Below are 24,468 nucleotides of genomic sequence, written 5' to 3'. Positions count from 1 at the left end.
CAGGCTGATTGTTTGAGAGAATAAAGTTAGCTCTTACAGTGCTAGTGTACACAGTTCCTACAATCATTCTTTCCATTATTAATCAACTAGACATTTGCTGAACTATTCTGTGTGCCCAGATATCTTGGACATTATTAGGCTACAGTAACGAAAGGTACACAAAGTTGCTGCATTATGGATCTTGCATTCTACTCTAGAGACAGAGTGGTCTCTAGCACTCATTGTATTCAGATGTGACATCATTAATCCCTCAGCAAGATTGATTCTCACATGATCTTGATTTTAGAGAAGTGACTTAAATTGAACCTAATCTTCATTCTTTCCATTATCAAATCAATACTAGTGTCACGTGAAATATCTGAAATCCATATTTTTTCTTAATCATTTTACCCTGTCTTTTCTTAATATCCATTCTGTTTTCTACACAATAAAAAATCCAATAAAAAAAAGAAACAAAAATACATAAAGAAAGATTTCTAATTCATTGACTGTTATAGACTAAAGTATGAGATTCATGCATGAAAATCTATTGTTTCTGTATACATTTGACTATTACCTGAAGAAAGATTGATGAATTCCAAATTGCATATATTTATATATCACTATATATGTATTATATTATTGCATGAAGATAAGAAAATAATAAGAGTAAAACACAAGTTGCTTTCTCAATTTTGAGAAATAGCCAACAAATATTTGAAAATATACTCTTAGAGCTGGAAAATGGAGATGGGTAAATTATCATTTATGCATTTTAGAATATACATATGCCTGCCATTTTTATTTTGACAATTTTTTATAGTTTTAAGACATTAAAAAATGAAACACTATATTATTTGTTGCTAACACAGCACTTATAAGTATGTAATTCATTTAAATTTTTCATTTATGTGAATAAGTTAAATATAAATGCACACATAATTGCAACCAATATTTAACAGCCTAGACAGGAGTTTGTTTCAGATAAACATTTTTTAAATATTCAGTAACATGCATTACAAAAGACCCTCAAAGAAATTAGCATAAAAATTCCTTAATGATGCTTCACTTGTGAGTTATACAAGATGCTCACCAGAATTGCAGATGTATGTAAGAGTTTCCAGCTTTCACCTGCATCTCAGCCTCCACAGGACCAAAAGAAAAGACTTCCTTAGCTTTCCATTTCCCAGAATCAGGATAAGTGTGTGTCCTGAAGGATAAAGAGCTGCGAAAGCCCGAAGAAGCATAAGCATCACTTTTCTCTGTATCTTTATAGTGTTGAAAGTTATTATGATGACAGACAAGAAGTAAATAATGAATAGTAAGAGGAACAATACCACAAACTTCATGGCTCTTATGTGGACCCTGGTACTATGATCTCTGAATCCAGTAGCATTGAGCTTCATATTCTTAACATGTTTCCTTAGTGAGAAGATTAACAGGAAAAAACAATTCAAAGTTAGAGAAAAGGGAATCAAAACTCCCAAAGTGAATGAAATTAGTTTTGAAAACTTTTCATTGTCATTCCATATGGAAGCCAAAGTCATATTCCCTTTATGTGGATATATCTGGATATTAACACATTTTGTTATTGCAATAAAATAAAAAGGCAAGAACATGAATGATCCCAGAAATATCACCAGAATTACCCTTTTAACTCTATGTTTTAGGTGAAGAAAAAGTGGATTTGAAAAACTGGCTATCTTGAGGCAATAAAACAGGCTGAGACTTGTTGCAAGCCATGTGCTGAAATGATTGGCCAGTGTAGCAGCAGTGTCAATAATTGTAACTTTCTTTGTAGTCATATATAAAGACGGATAAAACTCCTTTGTGAAATAACTCACCATTAGCATCAAAATCAGACAAATTCTGGAGATTGCTAAAGCAGTAAGGATTTGATGTGCAAGGGAGAACTTTTGCATCTTGACCCAGTCCATGAAATTCAACAGTGTTATGAATTCATTCCCCAAAATCCCAATTATTAATTCCATATATATCAGGATGAAGAGGCTGTGCAAGGCACTTACCATGCCTGCAAAGAAGGAGCTCAGTGTTTAATTGTAAGACTGAAGATTTCTTGATCAATCACATGCAGGTGGTTTATCTACCTATTTCTTGGATGTGCAGTTACAGTCTTCCTTTAAAAAAATTATAGGCTTTATATCAAAGTAGAAAGCAATAAGGTGTACTAATGAATGGGTAAGTAGATCTCTTCATAAAAAATAATTTTCCCTGACAAGGTCGCTTCACTGTTTTCCAGTCATGATATGTTCTGAACAGGACCTGAAATTTCCCACAGTTTATAGTGAATGGGAAAGCTGAACTCTCATTTGCTCACATGCAAATAAAGACATATTATCTTTCATGATTTTACAATGTTTGTACCTCTCTGTTTAGAATTTACTCATCAATTTGAGGTGCTCACAATAATAAAAATTCAGTACCTAGAGCTCTGAAAATATAACTAATATCTAACTTCGTAAATGGAATTTAGCGGACTTTAAAGCCTCAAACCACAATCCTACCAATCTCTACTTCGAAGGCTTTTTGCCTTTAAATTCCTAATGCAATTCATTTAGTGATTTGTTGTAAGTTTGTACTCTTTGAATATCCTAGTCATGGTTGTTAATCATACTCTCTTTCTTGCCTGAGTTTCATTGTTTGCTTTGTCTTGGATTATTGACATTCATTCTGTTATTCGTTTCTCTGATACAGCATTTACTTAATATTTTTCTTTCACTTCTGTAACATACATTTGTTAATATATCATGCTTCTTTCAATCATGTATGAATTACAGCACCATGTCATTTTAATCCAAGCAAAGGTCTTGATATGCTTTACAACCACCTTCCACTAGTCACCACTTCCAATGCATGTCATGTAGATATTTTTGTTTTAATAATCAAATGAATGTAAAATTTATTCAGGATAAAACTGAATATTTTTTAGTTGCTGACATATGTTCTTCATGTATTTAACATTTCATTTTCACAGTGCCACTCTCCATATTAAATTTTTGTCTTTGTACTATTGTGGTTAGCTTGCCATAATAAAATAGCACAGTCTGAATTTGTTAGACAATACAAATTTATTTACTCACAGCTTTTAAGGCTAAAAGCTCAAAATCAAGGGTGTGTTTTTGGTGTGTCCTCTGTTTCTTGCTTGTACACAGGCCTCCTTCTCACAGGGCCTTTTCCCTGTGAGCATAGACTGTTTACATAGACTCCTGATGTCTCACACCTGCTTGTAAGGGCACAGGTCTCATTGGATTAGGTGCTGTTTCATGAACCCATTTTAATTTAATTGCCTCCTAAAGGCTCTTTCCTTAAATTCAGTTATTTATGGATTAACAACTCAATTTGTATCTTATGAGGGGAAGTATTTCAACCCACAGAAGACATTCTGGAACAGGTCCATTGGTTGAATTTTCAGTGAAAAGGTGAATGTAGGAAAAAGAATTGATATCTTTTGTTTGGAAATGGCATAATTTATCAACATTTAGGACATATTTTGATGAAGAATTCAGGAGGATAATTCCATTCATCACCAATTTTAAACTATGAATCAATTCTTCTCTCAGATACAATTTTTTGAGATTTCTCATTTGATTCAAATAGATCTTTCCAATCTTTGGAGGTTATCATTCCTACACAGAAACTTTGTAAATTTTAATTTGTCTCTGATGGTTGTAAAAGGTCTGTAGCCATAGGTCAAGTGTTAGAGCATCTGCCTAGCAAGTGTGAAACCCTGAATTAAAACCCTAGTTCTGCCAAAAGAAGAAAAATCAAAACTTGGGCCAGCAGTGAAGACTACACTCACCCCTGCAGAGGTCACCCTGAGGTCACCACTGTACCTTTCTTTTTTTTTTTTTTTTTTTTTGTGGCAGTACTGGGGTTTGAACTCAGAGCCTCATGCTTGCTAGGCAGGTGCTCTACTGCTTGAGCCACTCCTCCAGCCCACCACTGTACCTTTCACTGTGGATTGGTTGGGCACACTTTAGGTTTCCATTTGAACAAATGATTCTGGGGAAAGATAGTCCTTTCAATACCAGATAAGAATGGCACAAAAGCAATTTCCACATGTTTAAAGCAAAATGACAAGTCATTTCCCCCAAAGAGGTCTAGTCTTTATGCATCTCAAAGTCAATGTTATATTTAGGTATATTTGAACAAGGTTAGTAAATTTCCATTCTAAAGGATGCTGAAAAGATAATCAGGGGCATATCCATGGAAGCAATGTCATTCCCTGGACTCTTTCTGAATTTAGCTTTATCTACTTCCTGTCTGCCATGAAGTGATCAGCTCTCCTCCGTCTCATGTCCCTGCCACCATGATGTTCTGTTCAAGCTCATGGGGCCAAATGACCAAAGACTGAATACTCTAAAATCATGAGCCAAAAATAAATTGTCCCTCCCTTAAATTATTTCTTTCAGAGTATCTTTGTTTCTTCTCTTACCTGAAATCTTAGTAGATATTTGATACTCTTTTCAAATATCTTTTTATTTGATACTGATTTTAATTCAATCATAAAGTTTCCAAAATAATATTTCACAAATGCTTGGGATCTGCTATAATATCTAATCATAGTTTAAATAAAGTTTCTTTCCTTCCTAAGATTTATCTTCCCAAGATTACATATCCAGATTTTCAATAATCACATACATATATGGTAAACAATTCCTTTCCATTGACTATCTGACATCATTTCCTTCTCACTTCTCTACAATGACCATTCCAATCCCATGCATGATATCTGATATGAAGGACAACTAAAGAAAAGCTATCAGGTTTTCTGATGCATAGAACCTGTAGCCCATTTATAAACACCAAAGCATAGAATCTCTGCATCAAACATCCTACTTTTAATACTTCATATCACAATTGGCTTTTTTGGAACACCCTCCATGAGTTCGTGTCATAAATTCTTGAACTCTGTGAATATCCCACTTGCAGCACGGGGAGAGAGCAGGATGATACGGAATTACACCTAAACAAATTAAGTCCAGTATCCATGGGCACAAGAGTGAATGCAAAAAGATGAGCTTGATCTTTGAGCATTAGTTGTCTTGTTACTCTACATAGCTCCAGTTTGAGGATTATTGGTTGTTTTATTTTTAGTATAGAAAGTTAAATATTACTTTGTTAAACACTGTGTTTTAAGAAGATCTGAACTTTTAAAGAAGCCTACCACTACACTATTGGATAGAGATCTCAGGTCTAGTTTGACAGAGATCAGCATAGAGGGTAAGATATAATCAGGAAGCTGTGGAAAAGTGTCACCATGCCAGGAGCAAGAAACATTTATTTCACATTCAAGCGGAATAGCAATAACTCATGTCTCAACAGTATAAACATCGGTGTTTGCATACACACAAAAAAAGCCTGCATCAGCTTTGATGAACACTTTCATTCTTTTGGCTCCAGTTGTCTAGAGCAGACAATAAAAAATGCCATTCAGGATGCTGGTTTCTGTTATACCTCCTGGTACTCAGCTGTCATCCAATTCCCAATCCTACTCATGCGTGATCAACATGATGGAGTTATGTTTTTTGCACAATAGACCACAGAGTTTGTTAACATGCCAGCTATTAACTTCTTTTGGAATTTCCTTAAATCACATTAACCAGAACATAAAAAGCATGTAGTAATTTTTTCCAAAACAGTTGTATGTTAACAAATTATTCAGTACTTATTATACTTACAGAAGCCACAAGATTGTTTATTATTCAGAAAAGTAGTAGGAACCAGAAAAAAACATCACAACACTGTTTTCAAAAACTTCAAACCCCTCAGAGAAATAAGGTAGAGGTCAGATGTCATGTGTATATGTAGTAGGGTGCATCACAGAGAAGGTAACCCCAGATTCTGATTATTCTGGCTAACCTGAGAGACCATCTTTCCTCTAAGAGAGACTGAGAGACCTTGTCTTTACCTTGAAATGTAATCAGATATCTGGGGAGAAACATCAGCTACCTTTAATCACAATGCCTATGTGATCCAGATAGATTCACTATTTCCAAATCTCAAGGTTCTTTGTCAGGATCTGGTAGTTAATAAAGTGAGAAAGGCAGCTATGAGGAAAAAAAAGTTAGAGAGGCCTAGAATCAGTTGATGACTTTGCACTCTAGGTGGCTTACTTGTCTAATGCTAGTCTAGGCACTGCTATTTATTAATAAACTATGCTCTTTGCTCAGAAGACAAGATTTAAACCATGTAGAAATTCAATGAAATGCAGGGACAAATTCTCCCAACACCCACCCCCAAAATAAGTTCTCACAGGTACCCAGAGCATTCTTCAGCATCACATCTGTTATGGTCTGTAGCAATGACATTGAACAATGTACATCAACCTCACCATCATAGAGTCAACCTCTTAAGTTTCCTCCATCTTCACCATTTCTGTCTTGGAAGGAATAATAATTTGTTATTTGGACAAGATAAAATGATAAAATGATGATAAAATTAGCATTCTCACAGTAATTCTGTATCACTCTGCCTTTACACATTGAAATAAATTAGTTGTTATATAGTTTGGTAAACACTGCTCACAAAAATTTACAGCCTATAGAGAAAATGGTGACCCTTTGACAATAAGCTTTCCATCCAGTATCTAGAATCAGAAACAATTATGAGAATTCATACTGTCTGGACATCATTAAGGTTCTGACAACTTCTCCCTACAGTGTCACTGTCTTTGTTATCACATTGTCTGGACTCTAGGGCTACTTAGACAGTGTCTATTATTACCTGTATGATACTTTGAGCTATTAATGGTCATCAATGAGTCACTCTGAGAGTGAATGTAACCTATTCCAAGGTGGTCAAGGGATCTGTGGGAATACTTATAATTACTTAGAACATTTTCTTTTCCATTATTCTTATTTCCTCCTTTAGAAAGCTACTTTTCACTAGGACTGATAATAACAACTAGGAAATAATATTGTTGATTGGCTTACCTTCTTCTTGTCATTGCACAATTATCAAGATCCAAATCTATTTCCTCTAACAATTGTGACCATCACTACTAAATGTTAGCCCTTTACAGTATGGACATAAGAGTTTTCTTCCCAGTATCAAAATCATACTATGCTTTTTCATCTCCCTTCTATTTCTTGTCAAATTTTCTTCGTGGTTATAAGTGATGGCTCTAAGATATTACTATTACCATCAATTCATCTGTCCATGTTTGAATTTTTTGTTATAATTTCCTCAGTCTGCCTCCATTCCACTTTTATTTTTTACAATTTTAATGGGTTTTGTTATGCTATTTTCATGTATACAATGAAATTTACTTCTATCATATTCAACCCCCATCACTCACTTTTTGCTCTCCTCCTTTTAGTTGTTTCCCCCTCAAAGAAGTACTCCCTTTACATCCATGTCTTTTTTTTTAGGTCTAGAGTCCACATATGAGAAAAAACATGCTGTATTTGTCTTTCTTAGTCTGTCTTATTCCACTTAACATGAATATCTCCATTCCTATTCATTTTCCTACAAACAGCATAATTTCATTCTTCTTTATGGCTGGATAGTATTCATAGTAGTCCATTGTATGTATACACCACATTTCTTTATCCATTCATTGGTTGATGGGCTATTAGACTGATTCCATAGCTTGGCTATTGTGAATATTTCTGCAATAAACAAAAAGCATAGTTTTATTGTATGCAGATTTACATTCCTTCATGTATAAGCCAAGGAGTTGTATACCGGGATTGTATACCTAAGTCTACTTTAGATTTTGGGGACCCTACATATTTATTTCCATGGTGGCTCTGCTAATTAGTAGTCTAAATAATGGCCAAATGAGTTGAACAAGCAGTTCTCAAAAGAAGACTTCCAAATGGCTGGTAAATACATGAAATGTCCATTAGCCTACATTAACACCTGGTACTAATTGTGTCAAAGCACACTCAAGCAAATCATATAACTAACACTATCCCAAACTTTACTAAGAATGAAAAGAAGAAAGGCAAAACCTGATATGGAATTCCTTTCTGAACCTACCTAATTGAACTAGAAGTAGCTTCAAAATAAGATTTTTCTTGTTCGGAAGTCCAGAGGTAGAGTTCATTCCATGCATATGTGAGGTCCTGGGTGTAATCTCCAGAAATGTAAAAAAAACATTGTTACTGCCTCCAGCATTAAAATGTGATGTTCTCTTGGGACAGAGTACTGAGTCATGAAAGTGACAACCCTCTCTGAAAGCAAAGAGTTATGAGAAAGGGTTGGAAGGAAAGATGGAAATCTGTTTTTATGAAGATGTGTCAGTGTGTGATATAAGTCTATGCTTATCATTTAGCAAAAGCACCAAAATGAATAATCAGAATATTCCATATCATGATAAGAGAATAAAAGAGAAACAAAACAAAAAATCATTAAGGAATTAAATACAAAGCTTGGAATTTCAGGCCTCAGAGAGACTGCAGGACATATCTGACATTTCAAACAAGGTTACAGTTCCAGAAGACTATAAAGAATGACCTGTCCACAAAGTTATGGGGAATAAGGAATTCAGAGAACACTATAAAGAAGGATACAGTTTTGAGGGTTCTCTAAATTAAATAAATTGCTGCTGTTTTTTGAATTTAATACCCATAGGTTATTTTAATGGAAACCGTCACACGTGTTCATTGATTAGCAAATGGTGGAGGACTTGAGCAGCCCAAATTCTCCCTGCCTCAAGGTAAGGTTGACTAGGAGCAAGTGTTACCTAAGGCTGTATGTGCAGAAAGTTGATATCCCTATGATGGTAAGTTGTACACTTCAAAGATGAGGAAAACAATTGCTATTTTTAAACTCTTGTATAAATTTCTTGTTTTACTGTAACTGTCATTAAAACCACCATTATTGTACCTTGGCTTTTCATTCTTATATCTTGCTTGGAAAAGTGTTTTTCAACTTTCTGCTACCACTATTTTGTGCCAGATAGATCTGTGTTATGGGGGACTGTCATATACTTTGTAAAATTGTTAGTGATATTTTTGTCTTTTTGGTATTGCTATCACAAATAAAAAAATATGTTTACTTGGCCCATGAATCTTGTGGCTGGAAAGTCCAAACATCATGGTGCTGATTGACGTAGAACATAGAAGCTCAGTGGGCATATGTAGATGCAGTTTGTGTGCAAGACAATGGAAGCAAGAGAATGATTTAAGAAAGCCAAACTTGCTTGATAACTACCCATTTTTGTGGGAACTAATCTAGTCTCACCGCATCTTATTTATATAAGTGATGCTTTTATGACCTAATCACTTTCACTAGACCCCCATCCTTAACACCATTGCATTGGAGACTATCTTCCAGCACACGGACATTCAAGGACTAAAACATTAAATATCCAAACCATTGCAAACAGCATACTGTGTACAGTTACAGGGTGTAGTTTGAACTCTGGATGAGCAACAGATTTGTCACTGTCTACTATCAAATTGCCAAGGTACCTTTGTCTTTGCCCACCATATCTTACTTATATAATGCTATCTTCATATTAAAATTACCCCTAGGCATACTTAGGGAAAAATCTATACTTTGTTTTGTATCTGAAATTCAAAATTACTTTATCTTTCTAAATTTTTATGTAACAAACCTTGCAACCCTACAGTATATGCCAATAATATGTCCCTAATTTCAGACATTGCAAAGTATCCCCTAAGGGGACAAACTTGTCCTGTGTTATGAACAGTGTTCTAAATGCGTTATGTCCTTTACACATGGTAGTTTCATTGTCTGTACTTTAGATAAGTTATTTTTACCCACCCACCTATTTATTTATTTATTTATTTTAGACCTAAATGTTCAGATTATTGGTATAACCTTTATCTTTCATTCTACCTATTACTGTATACTTGAAATTTTAAATTACTTGCTGCAATATTGAAATTTTTTGTGTTGAATTTGTCACTGAGAATTATACTATTTTCTTATAATATCTTCTCTCCTTTCTTGGAGAGCATATTGATCTCCACATTCTGCTATTTTTGCCATTTTAGTAATTTATTCTTTCTCTTAAATTTATTACTTTGTGCTTTGACCTGCAAGGTTTTCATGATTCCTCATATTTTTCATAGTGCTGTGGATTGAACCAGGGCCCAGCACATATCTATACTCCCAAACCCTAAGTATTTTTGAAAGGGGAAATCCCTATTAGATTTAACTCTGTAATCTTGATGGTAGTCTGTGGTTTGTTTTTCCTTTGAAACTTTCATTTGTCTTTGTTTCTTTGCAGTAACTTTCATAAGATGAGTTCCTGTGTTTGCTCCTATCATCTCCAGTAATTTTACTCATTTTCTAATACATATCTGGCCTTCTTTATACAGCCAAATAATTGAATACAATTTAACTTTTACTGTAAATGTTCAGATCTTAGAATAAAAGTCAGTTGGTTGCTACAGTTTTTAATAATCATTGTTTTCTCATTATTTTGCTGAAAATATTTATGAAACGGGGCTATATTTGCAAAGAACACTCAGGGACATGTGCCTTTCAATTTATTTTTATACTCTCTAATAACATTTGAGTTAAACTATAGAACATATTAACTATTTTCCTTTAGGTACTTTTTGTTCTTTTAGGATGTATTCATCATATGGGGGGAAACTCATACTGACATTTCTAATTAGACTTTATTATACATTAGTTATTTCATCCCCTATTATCTCTCCCTGTCAACCCCCTCCCTGCCCCACTTAAAGTAATTGCAAGAGGTTTCTTTGTTCTGTTTCATATAAGTATATGAAGTCCATCAACATTATACCCTCACCTTAATCTCCTTCATCCACACTTCCCATAACTAATAGTACCCCCACACACACTGTACCTATTTCGCAGTCCTATTTTTCATTATTAATATTTAAGTTGGTGTTCAAAAAGGTGTTTCTCAATGTATGCCCACTGAGGTATACTTTACTTTAGGTCCACTCATCCCCTTCCATAATTTACTCTCCCTTACACCTCTATCTCCCACTGTTCATTTTTCAACAGCTTTCCATAAACATCCTTGTATCCTCTACCTTCAGAAATCTTCTTTTACATTATGACTGATTCTCTATTATTCTCTTTTCCTTTCCTTATTTCCCCAAGTTCCATAGTGTAGTTCTCCAATTATTACAAACATTCTACATATGAGTTTGTATATGGTCATGCTTGTTTTTGTGTATGTGTTTAACTTTTGGATCTGTCTTTCAAGTATGAGAGAAAACACTCATCCTTTAAGTTTTATTTTTATATAATCAATTCATCACCATACTTAGTGATCATTTTAAGAGTTAGAGTACCACATTTTTTCCATGTATGTTTGTACATATATATATATACTAATACATATTCCTTTAAAATTATTCATAAATTTCCATTCTATTTCATTCCAATATTTACCAAATTATCAATAAAAATTTAAGGAAATAGTATATCTTTTATAGCAACTAATGTAAAATACATCATCAACATACTATAATTTTACTTGGAAATATATAACCCCCATGTCTAGTTCAAATAAAATAAGAATATTTCCCTTTTATGTTAAACCAGGAAAGTATTTTCAATAATGCTTAGTAACATTTCACAGAATATGATGAGAGAAGAAGAGATAGGTTGAAAGGACAGATGTAAAGTTCTTATTTTTTCCTTCTTCTTTTCCCCACAGAGAATAATAAGTCTAATAAGCATGTTGACAGGAATAGGGAATTACTTCCTCTCTGACACATGTCAGCTTCCACAGGACACAGAGAGATGCCTGTTTCAATTTTCTGTTCCATAAAATCAGAAGAAATGGATGACCAGAAGGATACAAAAATATTAGGACATGAGCAAAACTCTTTGCAACAACGCTGTCTAGAATGATATCATAGTTTTTATAGCTCTTATGTGGGCTTCTGTGCTTAAACCCCTAGAATATGTGCCTTGTATCCTCATCCATCTGATGTCCCTCTATAAAGAGAGGATTAAAAGCAAGATGGAGGCCAATGGCACCAGAAAAAAGATGACGGAGATCATGTGAAGGAGAGGTGGTGAAGTTGAGAAATCACAGAGAATCACTGTAAAATTGAGTGTTAAGTTTTTATCCATATTTACCTAATCTTAGATCAGATTATTAATTAATATTTCCTTAAAAATGAGACATACACAGAAAGAGAGTAATCCCCCTAGTACAATAAAAAGAAAGACCTTGTGAATTCTCCATTTCATCCAGAGAAAAATGGGATTAGAGAAGCTGGCTGTCTTGAAGAAACAGAAGACACTGAGGCCAGTGGTACATGTAGAACAGAAATATTTGGACCCTGACCAAAGGATGTCAAAACTCATCACTAGACTCTAAGAGTAAAACAACTTCTCATACCCCATATTAGATGAGGCAATTGACATTGCTGTCCACAGAAATCATGTCCTAGAGATAGCCATGCAGGTGATGATGACATTGATCAAGGAGATCTTCCGATTCCTAATACAGTCAATGCTGTTTATCAGTGCAATGAATCCATTTCCAAAAATCCCCAATATGAATTCTATAACAAAAACAAACAGAAGCAAAGTCTCCACTATTCTTGACATGTTGTTCATAGGAATCTCTGCCTTCAGTTCACCACCATGTGATGTCTAGCTGCACTGAAAGAGATTGATGTTTCCAAAACTGAAATGTCTAATCAGTGTCTGTTTTCTCTTTTATTATGGTCACCGGTAGAGTGTAAAAGTCCTAAAGGTATGCTCCCAAATAAAGTCTCAATCAAACTATAAAACATACATCTATTTTTCTTAAGGATGTCAACTTTTGACTTTCAATGTATACATTACTTGCTGCTATAGACACTGGCTATATTTTACATATAAAGCTTTGCATTGAATTTGAAGCCCCATTTGCTAACATGCAAAACTGGCATATTCTTTCTTTTCTAATTTTTCCTTAAAAATTATTCATTATGATGTATTAACTCATTTGATCCTTTCATCACCTTGGGGATCTGAATTCTATGTTCCCTAAAGAAAATGCAGCATGTATCTAAGTATGTGATCAGCATATACCTTAATAACCAACCTCACCCATGCAGATTATTTATAAAATACCTAAAGTTTTAAAAATAACAAAAGCTACTTTCTGCTGTAAGACCTTATATCTTAGAGAATCTATGGCAGTTTTAAAACAAGCCACAAATGTTTGCAATGCCTCATATGGATATCTAGATTCTCTGACCCGTATCCTTGTATCTAGGATTATTTTTGTGGGAATAGGGTTTGAACTCAGGGCTTATGCTTGCATAGCATGTGCTCTACTACTTGAGCCACACTTCCAGTCTAAATCTAGGATTTTTTTTCTGATTAACTAATAAAAATGCTATAAATATGACTGTAGAAATTCTGAAACGAAATCATATGAAACTGTGCAGTTTTGTTTTCATCACTGGAACATTTACTCTTGGAGTCTTAAGCCACATGTAGTTAGTCTAACTACTCTGAAATCACAATCCCAACACTATACAAAGATGCCATAAGCAGCCCCTCTGGTCAACATGCCCTCTCTTCTCAGCTTTTAATTGCTTTATCCAATGTTACAAATGTAAAAACCAAGACATTTTTATATTTGAACATTCCAATAGGATAGTTACTTGCAACACGTCTATTTAAATACAGATTAAGTAATGTCAAGCAAGATTAAAAATATAGTTCCTCAGTGTCACTAATCAGATTTTAAATGCTTAGTGACCACACATCTGTTGGCTATTTTATATGCAGCACACATGTGGGAAATTTTCACCATGGCTAAATGTTCTGTTTTTCAGCTTTGCTGAAGATAATTTTAGCTCCCAGTCATTGAATTAATTCAGTCACTCGCATCATTCTGCCTAAGGGCCTACATATTTAAGAACAAAAAGAAGCCATCTTTCTATGCACTATCCAAGATGTGACTTACAAAATCCACAAGTGTAAGAAAATGTATATGTCATGCAATTTAAAATTATTATATTATGCAGCCATATGTTATCAGTATAGAATTATTTAACATAAATGTTGACAATATATTCAAATTGCCAACTTTCTCTTTTCCATATAAAATAGAGCTAAGCATAGGTTTTAATCTGCCTCACTAAGTGTATGGTGAGACTTGTGTAAAATTTTCAAAACTTTCCAATATATTGAACTGAATTTGCTTAATTAGTTTTAATTCAGATGAGGTGAAACAAAGGAAGGTCAATTAGGTTTTTTGGGGTAATGCAACTACTACATTTTTCCCACAGTATTTAGTTCAAAATTTAGTCACATCCAAAACACAGTCATAGGTGTATATACAAACCTAGCCAGATTGAATGAAACCAACAGCATAACCACTAATTGGCACATCATAGGAAGATTTATACAAACATTTCCATGACCAAAAGATGCAAAGAGCAGACAAAACTGAATCCAAAATAAGCAGAATGAGACTCAGGAAAAATATTACTTCAAAAGAGGTTTATCATATTTACTCAAACAACAAAAGTTTATTAAATATATCCTCTCTGGAAAAATCTAGGCATTCAGATGCAACAGTGAGAAGAACTATTTTGAATGCCTTCCATTAGCTTATGCTTTACCATAAATAAGTAATAAGATACAACATACATGAATAAAATGTAGTGTATAAAAAGTTCCAAATATAAATAGAGAAGAAACATAGGAAGCATGTGAGGAGAGAGGATGAAATGTTGAATAAGATGGTTGGAGAAAGATTCACTGAGGAGCCATGTTTCAACAAGGACATAAAATAGGTAAGGGAAGGAGCTGTGCTTTGTCTGGGAAATGTACATTCCACACATGGGAAGAGCAAGTGACAAGTATGCTCACATTGGAACTCCCTAATGTGTTTGAGGAAGAGCAAGGAAACCTGCATGGTTGGTACCAAGAGAAGGAGAGGGAAACCTCTGGAGAGGAGACCAAAAGGTGTGAAGGGGACAAATTATGTAAGATTTGAAAGAGTATTGACTTTTACTTGAAAGGATTTTGGTTAGAAAAGTAATATAAATTAATTTACATCAAAATACTCAGGTTGACAGCAAAACCCCTTGTTCCTTCCTATTATTGCTTATACTCTCTCTACAACAAAATTAGAGATAAGGGCAAAATAGTTTCTGCTGGGTATTGAGGGGGTGGGGGGGAAAGGGAGGGGGCTGGAGTGGGTGGTAAGGGAGGGGGTGGGGGCAGGGGGGAGAAATGAACCAAGCCTTGTATGCACATATGAATAATAAAAGAAAAAAAAAACAAAAACAAAATACTCAGGTTGAAAATATAATTTCACTCTAGAAAAGTTGAAGAAAAGCAGTTAGAGGGAGGCATTAATGCTTAACCAAGGATGCTGAATAACCAGATGCTATTCTGGGACAAGGTTTAAAGGCATGGACAGATTCTGGAGATGGCAGTGTGGATATTGATATAGTGTGACAACTGATTTAAAGAGTATAATGAAAGAATTACTGATGGATTTGATGCAGCTTATGAGAAAAAAGGAGGGTGACAAGAGAGACTCCGAGAAAATGTTTGTTTCTGGAAGTATGTGGTTGGTTTTTACTGATATGAAAATAACTGTACCAGAGCAGCACTGTGTCGGGGAAGACACATCAGAATGAGTCAGTTAAAGATGAGTCACATTTGAAATGTCAACTCTACATCTAACTAGAGATGTGGAGTCAGCAGTTCAGAGATAAGATCAAAGCAAGAACTATAAATGTAGCCTCAGTGCAGCAATAGTAATAAAAAATTAAAAGAACTATAAATGTATGAGACAGAGAGTGATTTTTATAGCCATAAACATAAGTAAGAGCAGCAAGAATTGGCTTATGGAGAAAGGAAGGAATTCTAGACAAATCTTGCAACTTAAAGATTGACAACAGTATTTCTTGAAAGACAAAATTACTAAACTAAGGACACGGAGAGGTGGAAAATTTTTTAATTTTATGCAGTTCCTAAAATTAAACACTCAAATAAAAACCTTCCCATAAGTCAAGTAATCATCCTAATGGTAATTTCTATCAAATATTAAGGAGAAAAATTATAATCTTACACAAATCTTTGGAAAATACAAGAGGAAGGACACAACCCCCAAAATCCTTATGAAGTTAGAAATATTCTGATAACAAAGCCAGAGAAAAATATTTGAAAAATAAAAGTATGAAATAAACAGAATTTATTCTGGCTAGGTAATGCTGGGTTAGCATTCTAAAATTGCTTACTGTATTTCACATATTCACAGAACAAAATGTGCCAACCATAGAATCATTTCAACAGATATATAAATATCATTTGACAAAATTCAGTAACTTTTCAACATAAAAACTCTCACTAAAGTAGGAAACCCTAAAACTAATTATGGACATTTTTATAACCCATAGACAGTATCATATTATGGTTAAAACTGTATACTTTCCCAAAGATTGGAATAAGATAGGAATGTGTGCTCTCCTCAGTTATATTCAACTTTGTTTTAGAATTTAATGCAAGAAAATTAAATAAAAGCTCTAAAGATGGCAAAGAGAAAGCAGAATTTCTTTTTTCTCCAAGCAGCATAATTGTACACACAAAAAATTCCAAGCAATCTCCAAAAGACAGTACTATAAATGATAGAATTTTAAAAATTCATAGCACATAAAGTTAATTTTACAGAAAACTTCATTGTATTTCTGTAAAATAGTAATAAATGATCAGAAATTGTCATTTTAAAAACATCATTTATGATAACCAGATAAACATGATAAAACCAGGAATAAATGTAACAAACTGTGAGTGAAATGAAATGCTGGGGAACTCTATATTATTAAGGTGCCAATTATTCCAAGCTTATATCTATACACAATCAATACAATTCCAGTCAATGTTCTATGAATCTTCATTAAGGTAATTGATAAACTAAATATAAAATGCATACACAAGAGAGAAGGAATCAGAAAACTGAAACAATTTTGAAAAAGGACAGCTCTTAAAGGCTTTTTGTTACATTTCAAGAGGCAGGATTACACTGCATTAATCACGAAAGTTTTTATCTGGTTGTGGTGGTACAGACATGTAGTACCAGCACTTGGGAGGCGTGGTAGGATAATTAAGGTATAAAGCCAGCCTAAATTGTATCATGAGTCCCTATGTCAAAAAAAAAGTATTTTATGGACATAAAAATGGACATACAAACAAATAAACAGAATATTTAGTCTAGAAATAGACCCAAACACATGTAGTGAACCAGTGTTAACATAGTGCCAAGTTGAAATAATGTCAAAAGACAGTCTTTTAAGGAGTGATGCTAGGAAAACAGACATCTGAATTTCTAAAATGAATCTCAGACCTAATCATACACTGCAACTAGAATTTTAAATTATCTAGTCAAAAATAAAGCCTGAAATATAAAACTTCCAAAAAATCCATATTTATTGACCTTTAGAAACTTAGAGTTGTCCAAAATCTTCTTAAACAGGAAAGAAAACTCATAAGCATAAAACTTGATTTCAGGAATTCATTATTGTTTTTAAATCTTCTCTTTGAAAGACACTGTTAAGAAAATGAAATGACAAGCCAATAGCTGGGAGAAAATATTTACAAAACATGTATCCAATAAAGAAAGATGTTACATGAGGACCAGATATGAAGAGTGTTCAGCATTCTTGGCCAAGAGTCCAATGTGAATTGCAACACAACATGAAGCCTTTGCACATGGATTAGCAGCATCAACATGGAAAGCATCACAGGTGTCCAACTGTTGGTCAGATGCACACTAACTGAACTTCTGCAGATCATTGGTGGGAATATGAAATGGGAAAACTCCTTTAGTGATTAATTTGGCAGTTTTCAATAATGTCAAACAAACACCATGGGATTGGAATTTTACTCTGAGGTATTTACCCAAGAGCAATGTAATCACACATACAGAAAAAGGCACAAATATGAATATCAATTTGAGTTTTATTCATATAACCAAGAAATAGGAATCATTCAAATGTTCATCACAGGTAAGATGATGCTTAAATGTCTGACGATACTCAGCTGTACTACTAAGGAATACTACAGGAACAAACTATTGATGTCTACAACAAAAGAGATGAATTTCACATGTATTATGCAAAGTTTGAGACATTATACACACAACAGCATATAGTCTATGATTATATATTTATGTGAAATTATAGAAATCAAAGAACTATGTATAGTTACCAAAAGCAGATGTGTGGTTGTCTGGGTGGAAGAGGTGAGGATGGGGGGATCTACTGCAAGGGGCATTGACATTGTGGTCACTTAACTATATACATCATCAATAACTAGATTGTACACACAATTTTTGCATTTTATTACATATAAATTATATTTCAATGATGTTTATATGAAAGACATGAAGTAATATATGCATATACACATATGTAAAGCGCAATTACTAAAGAGGAATGTCATGGTTTTATGTGGCAGTTATTCATATTAATTTTTTTATTCTTTCAACATTCCCAAATATCACTATTAGTAAAAGTAAAATTTTGAACCTTTCCCTATTTCTATTCCAAATAAATGGTTTAGTTGTTCTTAATTCACCAACTAAATAAAGGTACATGAGATAATAAAATAGTTACCTTAAATATCTATCCACATTGAGTTATTTAGAATTGAAAGATCAGTCCAAAAATTTGGGTGTTCATAATTGACATCTAAGTGTGTCGGTGAGATAATTTAAGCTGTAATGCAATCTGCAATGATTTTCTTGAATAAGATTAAAGTTTTCAATAATTTAGAAATACACATCAGAAATGTGTAATATTCTTAGGTAAGATGATATTATAAATATTCACTGGAAAAATTTACAATGACCATGATATTAGAAAAACCTGAGGGAAAGAATAAAAGGTTTTCACACATCTCATAGATCCCTATTTAATGTAGAACATACAAGAGTATTGGTTTGCTTTTCCTTTTAAATTTTTTTTGAGGGGACAATAGGCTTCAAACCTAAAACCTTGTGCTTGTGAGGCAGGCACTGTACTATTGAGTTACTCACCCAACCTTAAACATATATCGTTTGAAATGCCTTATGGAATTGTGAGTGTCTTAGGTTTTGGACCACATCTCAACTGCTTCAACATGAAAACAAAAGCCTGCCTTAATTTTGAGTTTCCAAGAATCAGGATAAATGAGTGGCTTGAAGGATAAATAAGTCCAATAGTCAGACAAACTATGTAGGACAATTTGCTCTCAAGTATCCTAGAAATCCATGATATGAAAAAGGACAGAAAGTAAGTTGCATAGAGAAGGAGGAATGAGATCATAATTTTCAAGGCATTTATGTGAGCCTTGGTCCTGGGGTCTCTGTGTCTTTTGGAAGTGAGCTGCATCTTCTTGAGATGTTTCCATAAGGAAAAGATTAGCAGGAAAAAGGAGATCAGGGCCACAGTAAATGGCATTAGAGAGAATAGAATCATTTTTTGTATGACTAGATTTGAAAATATTCCAAAGTCACTCATTTTGCAATTCCAAGTTGTGTTTCGTTCTAATTGATGCATCCAGTCTTCAATGTGTTTGTTTACTTCTATCAGATTTAAAAGCAAGAAAAGCAGGTTTCCCAGCAATATTGTCAGAGTCACTTTCTTTACTTTCCACTTCAGATAGAGAAAAGCAGGCCTGGAGAAAGTGGCTATTTTGAGCAAATAAAAGATGCTAAGGATGGTAGAAAGCCAGAGACTGAAGTGATTGGAAATTATCCATGCGAAAACAAGAATTCTTAATTCTGTTCCAGCCATAAATGTAAATGAATATTGCACAGTTTTAAACCAACTTACTAATATTTGCCAGATCGCACCAATTCTGGAAATGGCCAAGATCATGAGAATTTGATCAACTGAAGACAGCTTTCTTTTTTTGACCCAGTCAATGCAGTTTATCACTACTATGAATCCATTGCTGAAATTCCCAAGTATGCTCTGTGCAACAACTATGATGGCAAAGATATTCTTCAGGCTACCTCTCATGTTTAAGAGAGAAAACTCAAAGTCTAAAATAACTTCTGATTATCTGCAGATCCAAAATACTGTGTGTATTCTTCAATGTACAGCCATGCTCTTGTTCTTTGCCTTCTGCTCCTTCTTTTGTTGTTGGTCTGATGTCAAGTCAGGAATTTCCAACTTGTGTTAATTAATCCTCACACAGGTGTACTGATGAAATTTTTATTTTTCTGCAATTCCTTCCCAAGCCAAAGCTAAGATAGTATATTACGGGCTGAAATGTTTCATACATATATAATTAGCAAGCAAAGCTTAACTCACTTTTGCTAACATGCAAATAAAGAAATATTCTATTTCACTGTATTGTACATTTTGCATATTTCAACTGTAGGAACTTTGTTCTACCAGAATGAGTTATAAGGTAAAAATGTTACAAAATATGATTTGTCAAATATGAAGCTAAATAAAACTTTTGGAGTTTCATAACATTGTCCCTGAGGATTTATGGAACATCCAAAGACAAGTCTGTGTTATTTCTCAAGAGTCCTCAGTTTCCAGTGCAGCCTGCTCAAACAGCTTCAGGCTCCCTCAGCCCCTGCTTCTTCTCCATGCAGTGGTGCTCACCACTCTGCACGAGTAACACCAAGTGGCTTCAGATCTACCCACTTCCTCTTACATTTCTTTTCCAAGCATAATCGTGGAGAAAAGATAAATATAAAAATATCAGCAATGGCTACCAATGAAAACTGAGCTACATCATGTCATGAATTTCAATATTGAGAGTCATGAGAAGAAAGAGGTATTCATTGTGAAGTGTCATTTCTTCACCCTACCTCTGTCCCCAACAATACAGAGGATAAGCAGTGAGTGAGCCAAATTTTGCAATTGTAGGGACTCAAGAAAAGTGTCAAATTTGACATTTCTATGAAAAAAAAACACTTTATGTTGACTATAGTTTAACATACAGCTGTTTTGCTGGCTGAAGAAGGCAGCAATTTTATTTAATAAATATATAATTTCTAAATCATTAAATGTTGGTATTTTATTAATCACATAAACTTTTCTAGGTGGTTTTGAGAATTCCCAGATATTCAGAGAGTAATTTAAGTATATCATCTTTGAATACTTGCAAATTTCAGTTAAATAGTTGTTCAGATGGTACATTTGTCAATTTAGACCAGAATATACCTCCCTTATCAATCTGTTTGCTTTATATATTTATAACTTCTAAATATTTTGATATATGGTATGTAGACTTCCATTTGCACTATTGACAGAAACCTAAAGAAACCCTTTACATCTTTTGTATTTTAAGAGCAGAAAGGATAAACATCCTATCTATGTAGAGACAGAGATGTTTGGTTGCTGCCCAGAGCTTCTCAATACTCAGAATCTGCACAAACAGATCACCTGTGTGCTTGCACATAAGAAAATACCATAGTCCATTAGAATATGTGATGTAATGCATGAAAAAAATTTAGAACTGAATAGTATTGTTGTAATTTTGAGATGCACGTTCCTGGTATATTTCCATCAGAGAAAGCATTAAAAAGAGCAATCAGACCAAAGAAGTTTTTCCATTTCTATGAGAGAGGGAGAATAGACATCAGAGAAAAATTGCAGAAAGACAGTCAGAAATATGTAAAGAAAAGAGAGGGGGAAAAGTAAGAAAGGAGGCCATGACATATATTTAATTTAAAATGTTTTTCCTTGGGTTTCACAAAATCACATGACGTATACACTTTTAATGTTTTGCTTCCCATATTGTCATTCAGTTAACAGACCCTCAACCATTGAGCAAACTCTGGCAAGTCCTTTACCACTTTGCAAGCTGATAGTGTATAGAGAATACCTTCCTTGCACTAATGCATTGGTCAGTAAACTGTCAACTAGAGGTGCCAATGGTGGACAACCATGTACTATCCTTGGTCCTAAAAAGAATGTATTCCATATTTTCCCTTCATTAAAGATGTTCTTCCCTAAAGAACAATGTTTCTTCTTGATAATTTGTGGATTCACTTAAAATGTCTCCTAGTAGTCCTATTTTGTTTATTTTTCTTTATGAATCCACAGGTTACTTCATCATATATAACTTTTACCTGCTAGTGTGTCAAATTTTTATAATAAATGTTTTTGCATTAATCAAAATTGCAAGATAGGGATAAATCTATATTGGCTATGAAATGCTCACCCTACTTAACTGCTTTGGGATTTAGTTTGCCAATAGTGTATTAGGATATTTGCATCTATGTTTATTAGGAAAATTAATATCTGATTTTTATTTCTCACATTTTGCCATTAGAATGTGGTGCTAAGGTTTTCCTAGCCTCATAACTTTTGTTAAAAACGCTCTTTTTTGTATTTTCCTTTTTTCTTGAATTATTGTTATATGTATCATATGTAGAACATTTAGCAAAGTATAAGTGATAAGAACATCAATTTTTTCATACTTTCTCCTTTTCTAACATATTCTAAAGATATAAATTTTCTGCCAAGAATCATTAACTAAGAATCATCTTTCCAAGTGATTTTTTAAAATTATTATTGTTGTGCTGGGTGGGGTTATAAGGAAGTATTTACAAAGGTTACTACAATGTATCAAATATATCATGCTTGAATTCACCCCCTCCACTGGTCTCTTTCATTCCCTCTCCCCTGATTCCTGGAACAGTTTCAACAAGTATCACTTTTGCATTTGCTTACAAGTGTATACATTATTTGCACCACTTCCCCCTCCTCAACCTCCTCCTCAAGGCAGAACCTGTTCCATCCTCCTATTCTCCAATTTTGTAGAAGAAAACATAAAAGATAATAAGAAAAACATGTCATTTTTGCTAGCTTGAGATAAAACTAGGTGTACAAGGAGATTCCTTGTGTTGTTTCCATCCATATATGTATTATAATCTAAATTAGTTCAAGTCTACCAGATCTGTTCAGTACTCCCTAATTTCCTTCCCATAGTGGCCATAATCAGTTCAAGATTTCTGTATTCATTCCTGTACAGTGAGCACATCCACCACATTCAAGTTTTTTATTTCTTTCCCTTGGCCTATCCCTCCCATGCATGGTCTCCCCTTAGTGTGTTACCCATGTCCAATAATGTTGATGCTTTTATTTTAGGTCTATAACCTACATGTGTTCTTGCAGGTAGCCATTCTAACAGGAGTGAGGTAGAATCTGACTGTGGTTTTGATTTGCATTTCCTTTATGGCCATGGATGGTGAGCATTTTTTAGTGTGTTTTTTAGCCATTTGGACTTCTTCCTTTGAAAAAGTTCTGCTTAATTCAGTTGCTAATTTCTTTATTGGATCATTGATTTTGGGGGAGTTTAGTCTTTGGAGTTCCCTGTGTATTCTGGTTATCAGTCCCTTGTCTGATGTATAGCTAGCAAAGATTTTCTCCCATTCTGTGAGTGGTCTCTTTAGTTTAGAGACCATTTCTTTAGTTGTGCAGAAGCTTTTAAGTTTCATGTAGCCCCATTTGTTAATCCTTTCTGCCTGGCTGCTTGAGTTCTACTGAGGAAGACCTTGCCTATACCTATTATTTCCAGGGTATTCCCTGCTCCTTCTAAGTTTAATGCTTCATATATACTTAAGTTTAAATATTTTTCAATTCTCATTATTATTTTTCTTCAACCCATGGACTATTTTTAAAATGCATATTTAAGTTTCCATTTATAACTTGTGGTTATAATGCTTTTACTAAAAAGCACTGGATTCTCACTTGGGTCCGCAATTTAAAATCAGGATGAAAGCCTAGCATCCTTGCCTTCATTTTGTATATGTCTCCTTTGTCTTAAAATTTGGATCAAATTCCTGTTTAACTCTGCATGTAGTCTTGTTAATCACTCAAGAGTGTCTGCCTAAAAACTGGTGTTAACTAACCTATCTTATCCCCCTTCAAGGCTGAAGGCACAGAGATATGAGTAACTGAGGTTACTGTCAGCTTTGATTTACAATATCCTACTTCAGACCTCCAAAAAAGTGCTTGAAAGTCTCCAATAATTGTCCTAAACATTTTTTCACCCTGAAATTTAAACAGCAGTCTCATAGACAGATCCCTCAAGCAGGAGCAATCATCTCGTGGGAACAGGATTGTTCTCTCAAGGAATAAGAACATTTTTGGGCCACCTTGCAGAACCAGACCACATTTTGACCAAGAGAACTTATTCACACTTCTTGCCACTCCCCAATTCTTCCTTTATTCAGAAATAAATCTCCTGTCAGTACCTTAAAAATGGCTATTTTTGTCTTCCCAACAAAACTATGGCAATTAAAATTCTTTCCTGCCTTTTTATCATAAGTTACATTTGTTTTCTTTGGGGTAAGTGGCCAGAACTGACATGTTGGAACCTACAAAGTCAAGTTTCTGGCTTAGGAATCTGGTTATACATTCACAAAGGTTTTTTCACTGAGTGTTTGTTATTCATTTCTAGCAAAATTGAATTAAAGTCACAGATCAGATTCTATAGGCTGAAAACAGATGATATATGCTGAAACTTATTTTATTGCATATTTACAGTCAATTTTGATAAATGTTTTATGTTTCCTGAAAGTAA

The 24,468-nt window shown here is 34.0% G+C and overlaps 1 protein-coding gene across 7 annotated transcripts in view; it reads right to left on the bottom strand.

Annotated features, from left to right (window-relative positions):
- LOC109674396 (taste receptor type 2 member 13-like) overlaps positions 1-24,468 on the bottom strand; it is a 49,958-nt gene that overhangs the window by 799 nt on the left and 24,691 nt on the right. For 2 of the 7 annotated variants that reach the window (XM_074076044.1, XM_074076045.1), the window contains 2 exons: positions 7,987-8,083; positions 3,971-7,613 (listed from right to left, as the gene is read on the bottom strand). In XM_074076044.1, the coding sequence (XP_073932145.1) occupies positions 7,577-7,613; positions 7,987-8,083 (134 nt within the window). In that variant the 3' untranslated portion in view covers positions 3,971-7,576. Of the gene's footprint in view, positions 1-1,072; positions 1,205-3,970; positions 7,614-7,986; positions 8,084-11,461; positions 12,483-18,167; positions 20,591-24,468 lie in introns of those variants that run through there. The other 5 variants (XM_074076041.1, XM_074076043.1, XR_012448842.1 and 2 more) reach the window with 4 other exon arrangements.

Source organism: Castor canadensis, chromosome 6 (assembly GCF_047511655.1).
Source record: "Castor canadensis chromosome 6, mCasCan1.hap1v2, whole genome shotgun sequence".
NCBI lineage: Eukaryota > Metazoa > Chordata > Mammalia > Rodentia > Castoridae > Castor > Castor canadensis.
Note: the sequence above shows the minus strand (reverse complement) of the source record. Positions and strands in the feature narration are given on the sequence as shown.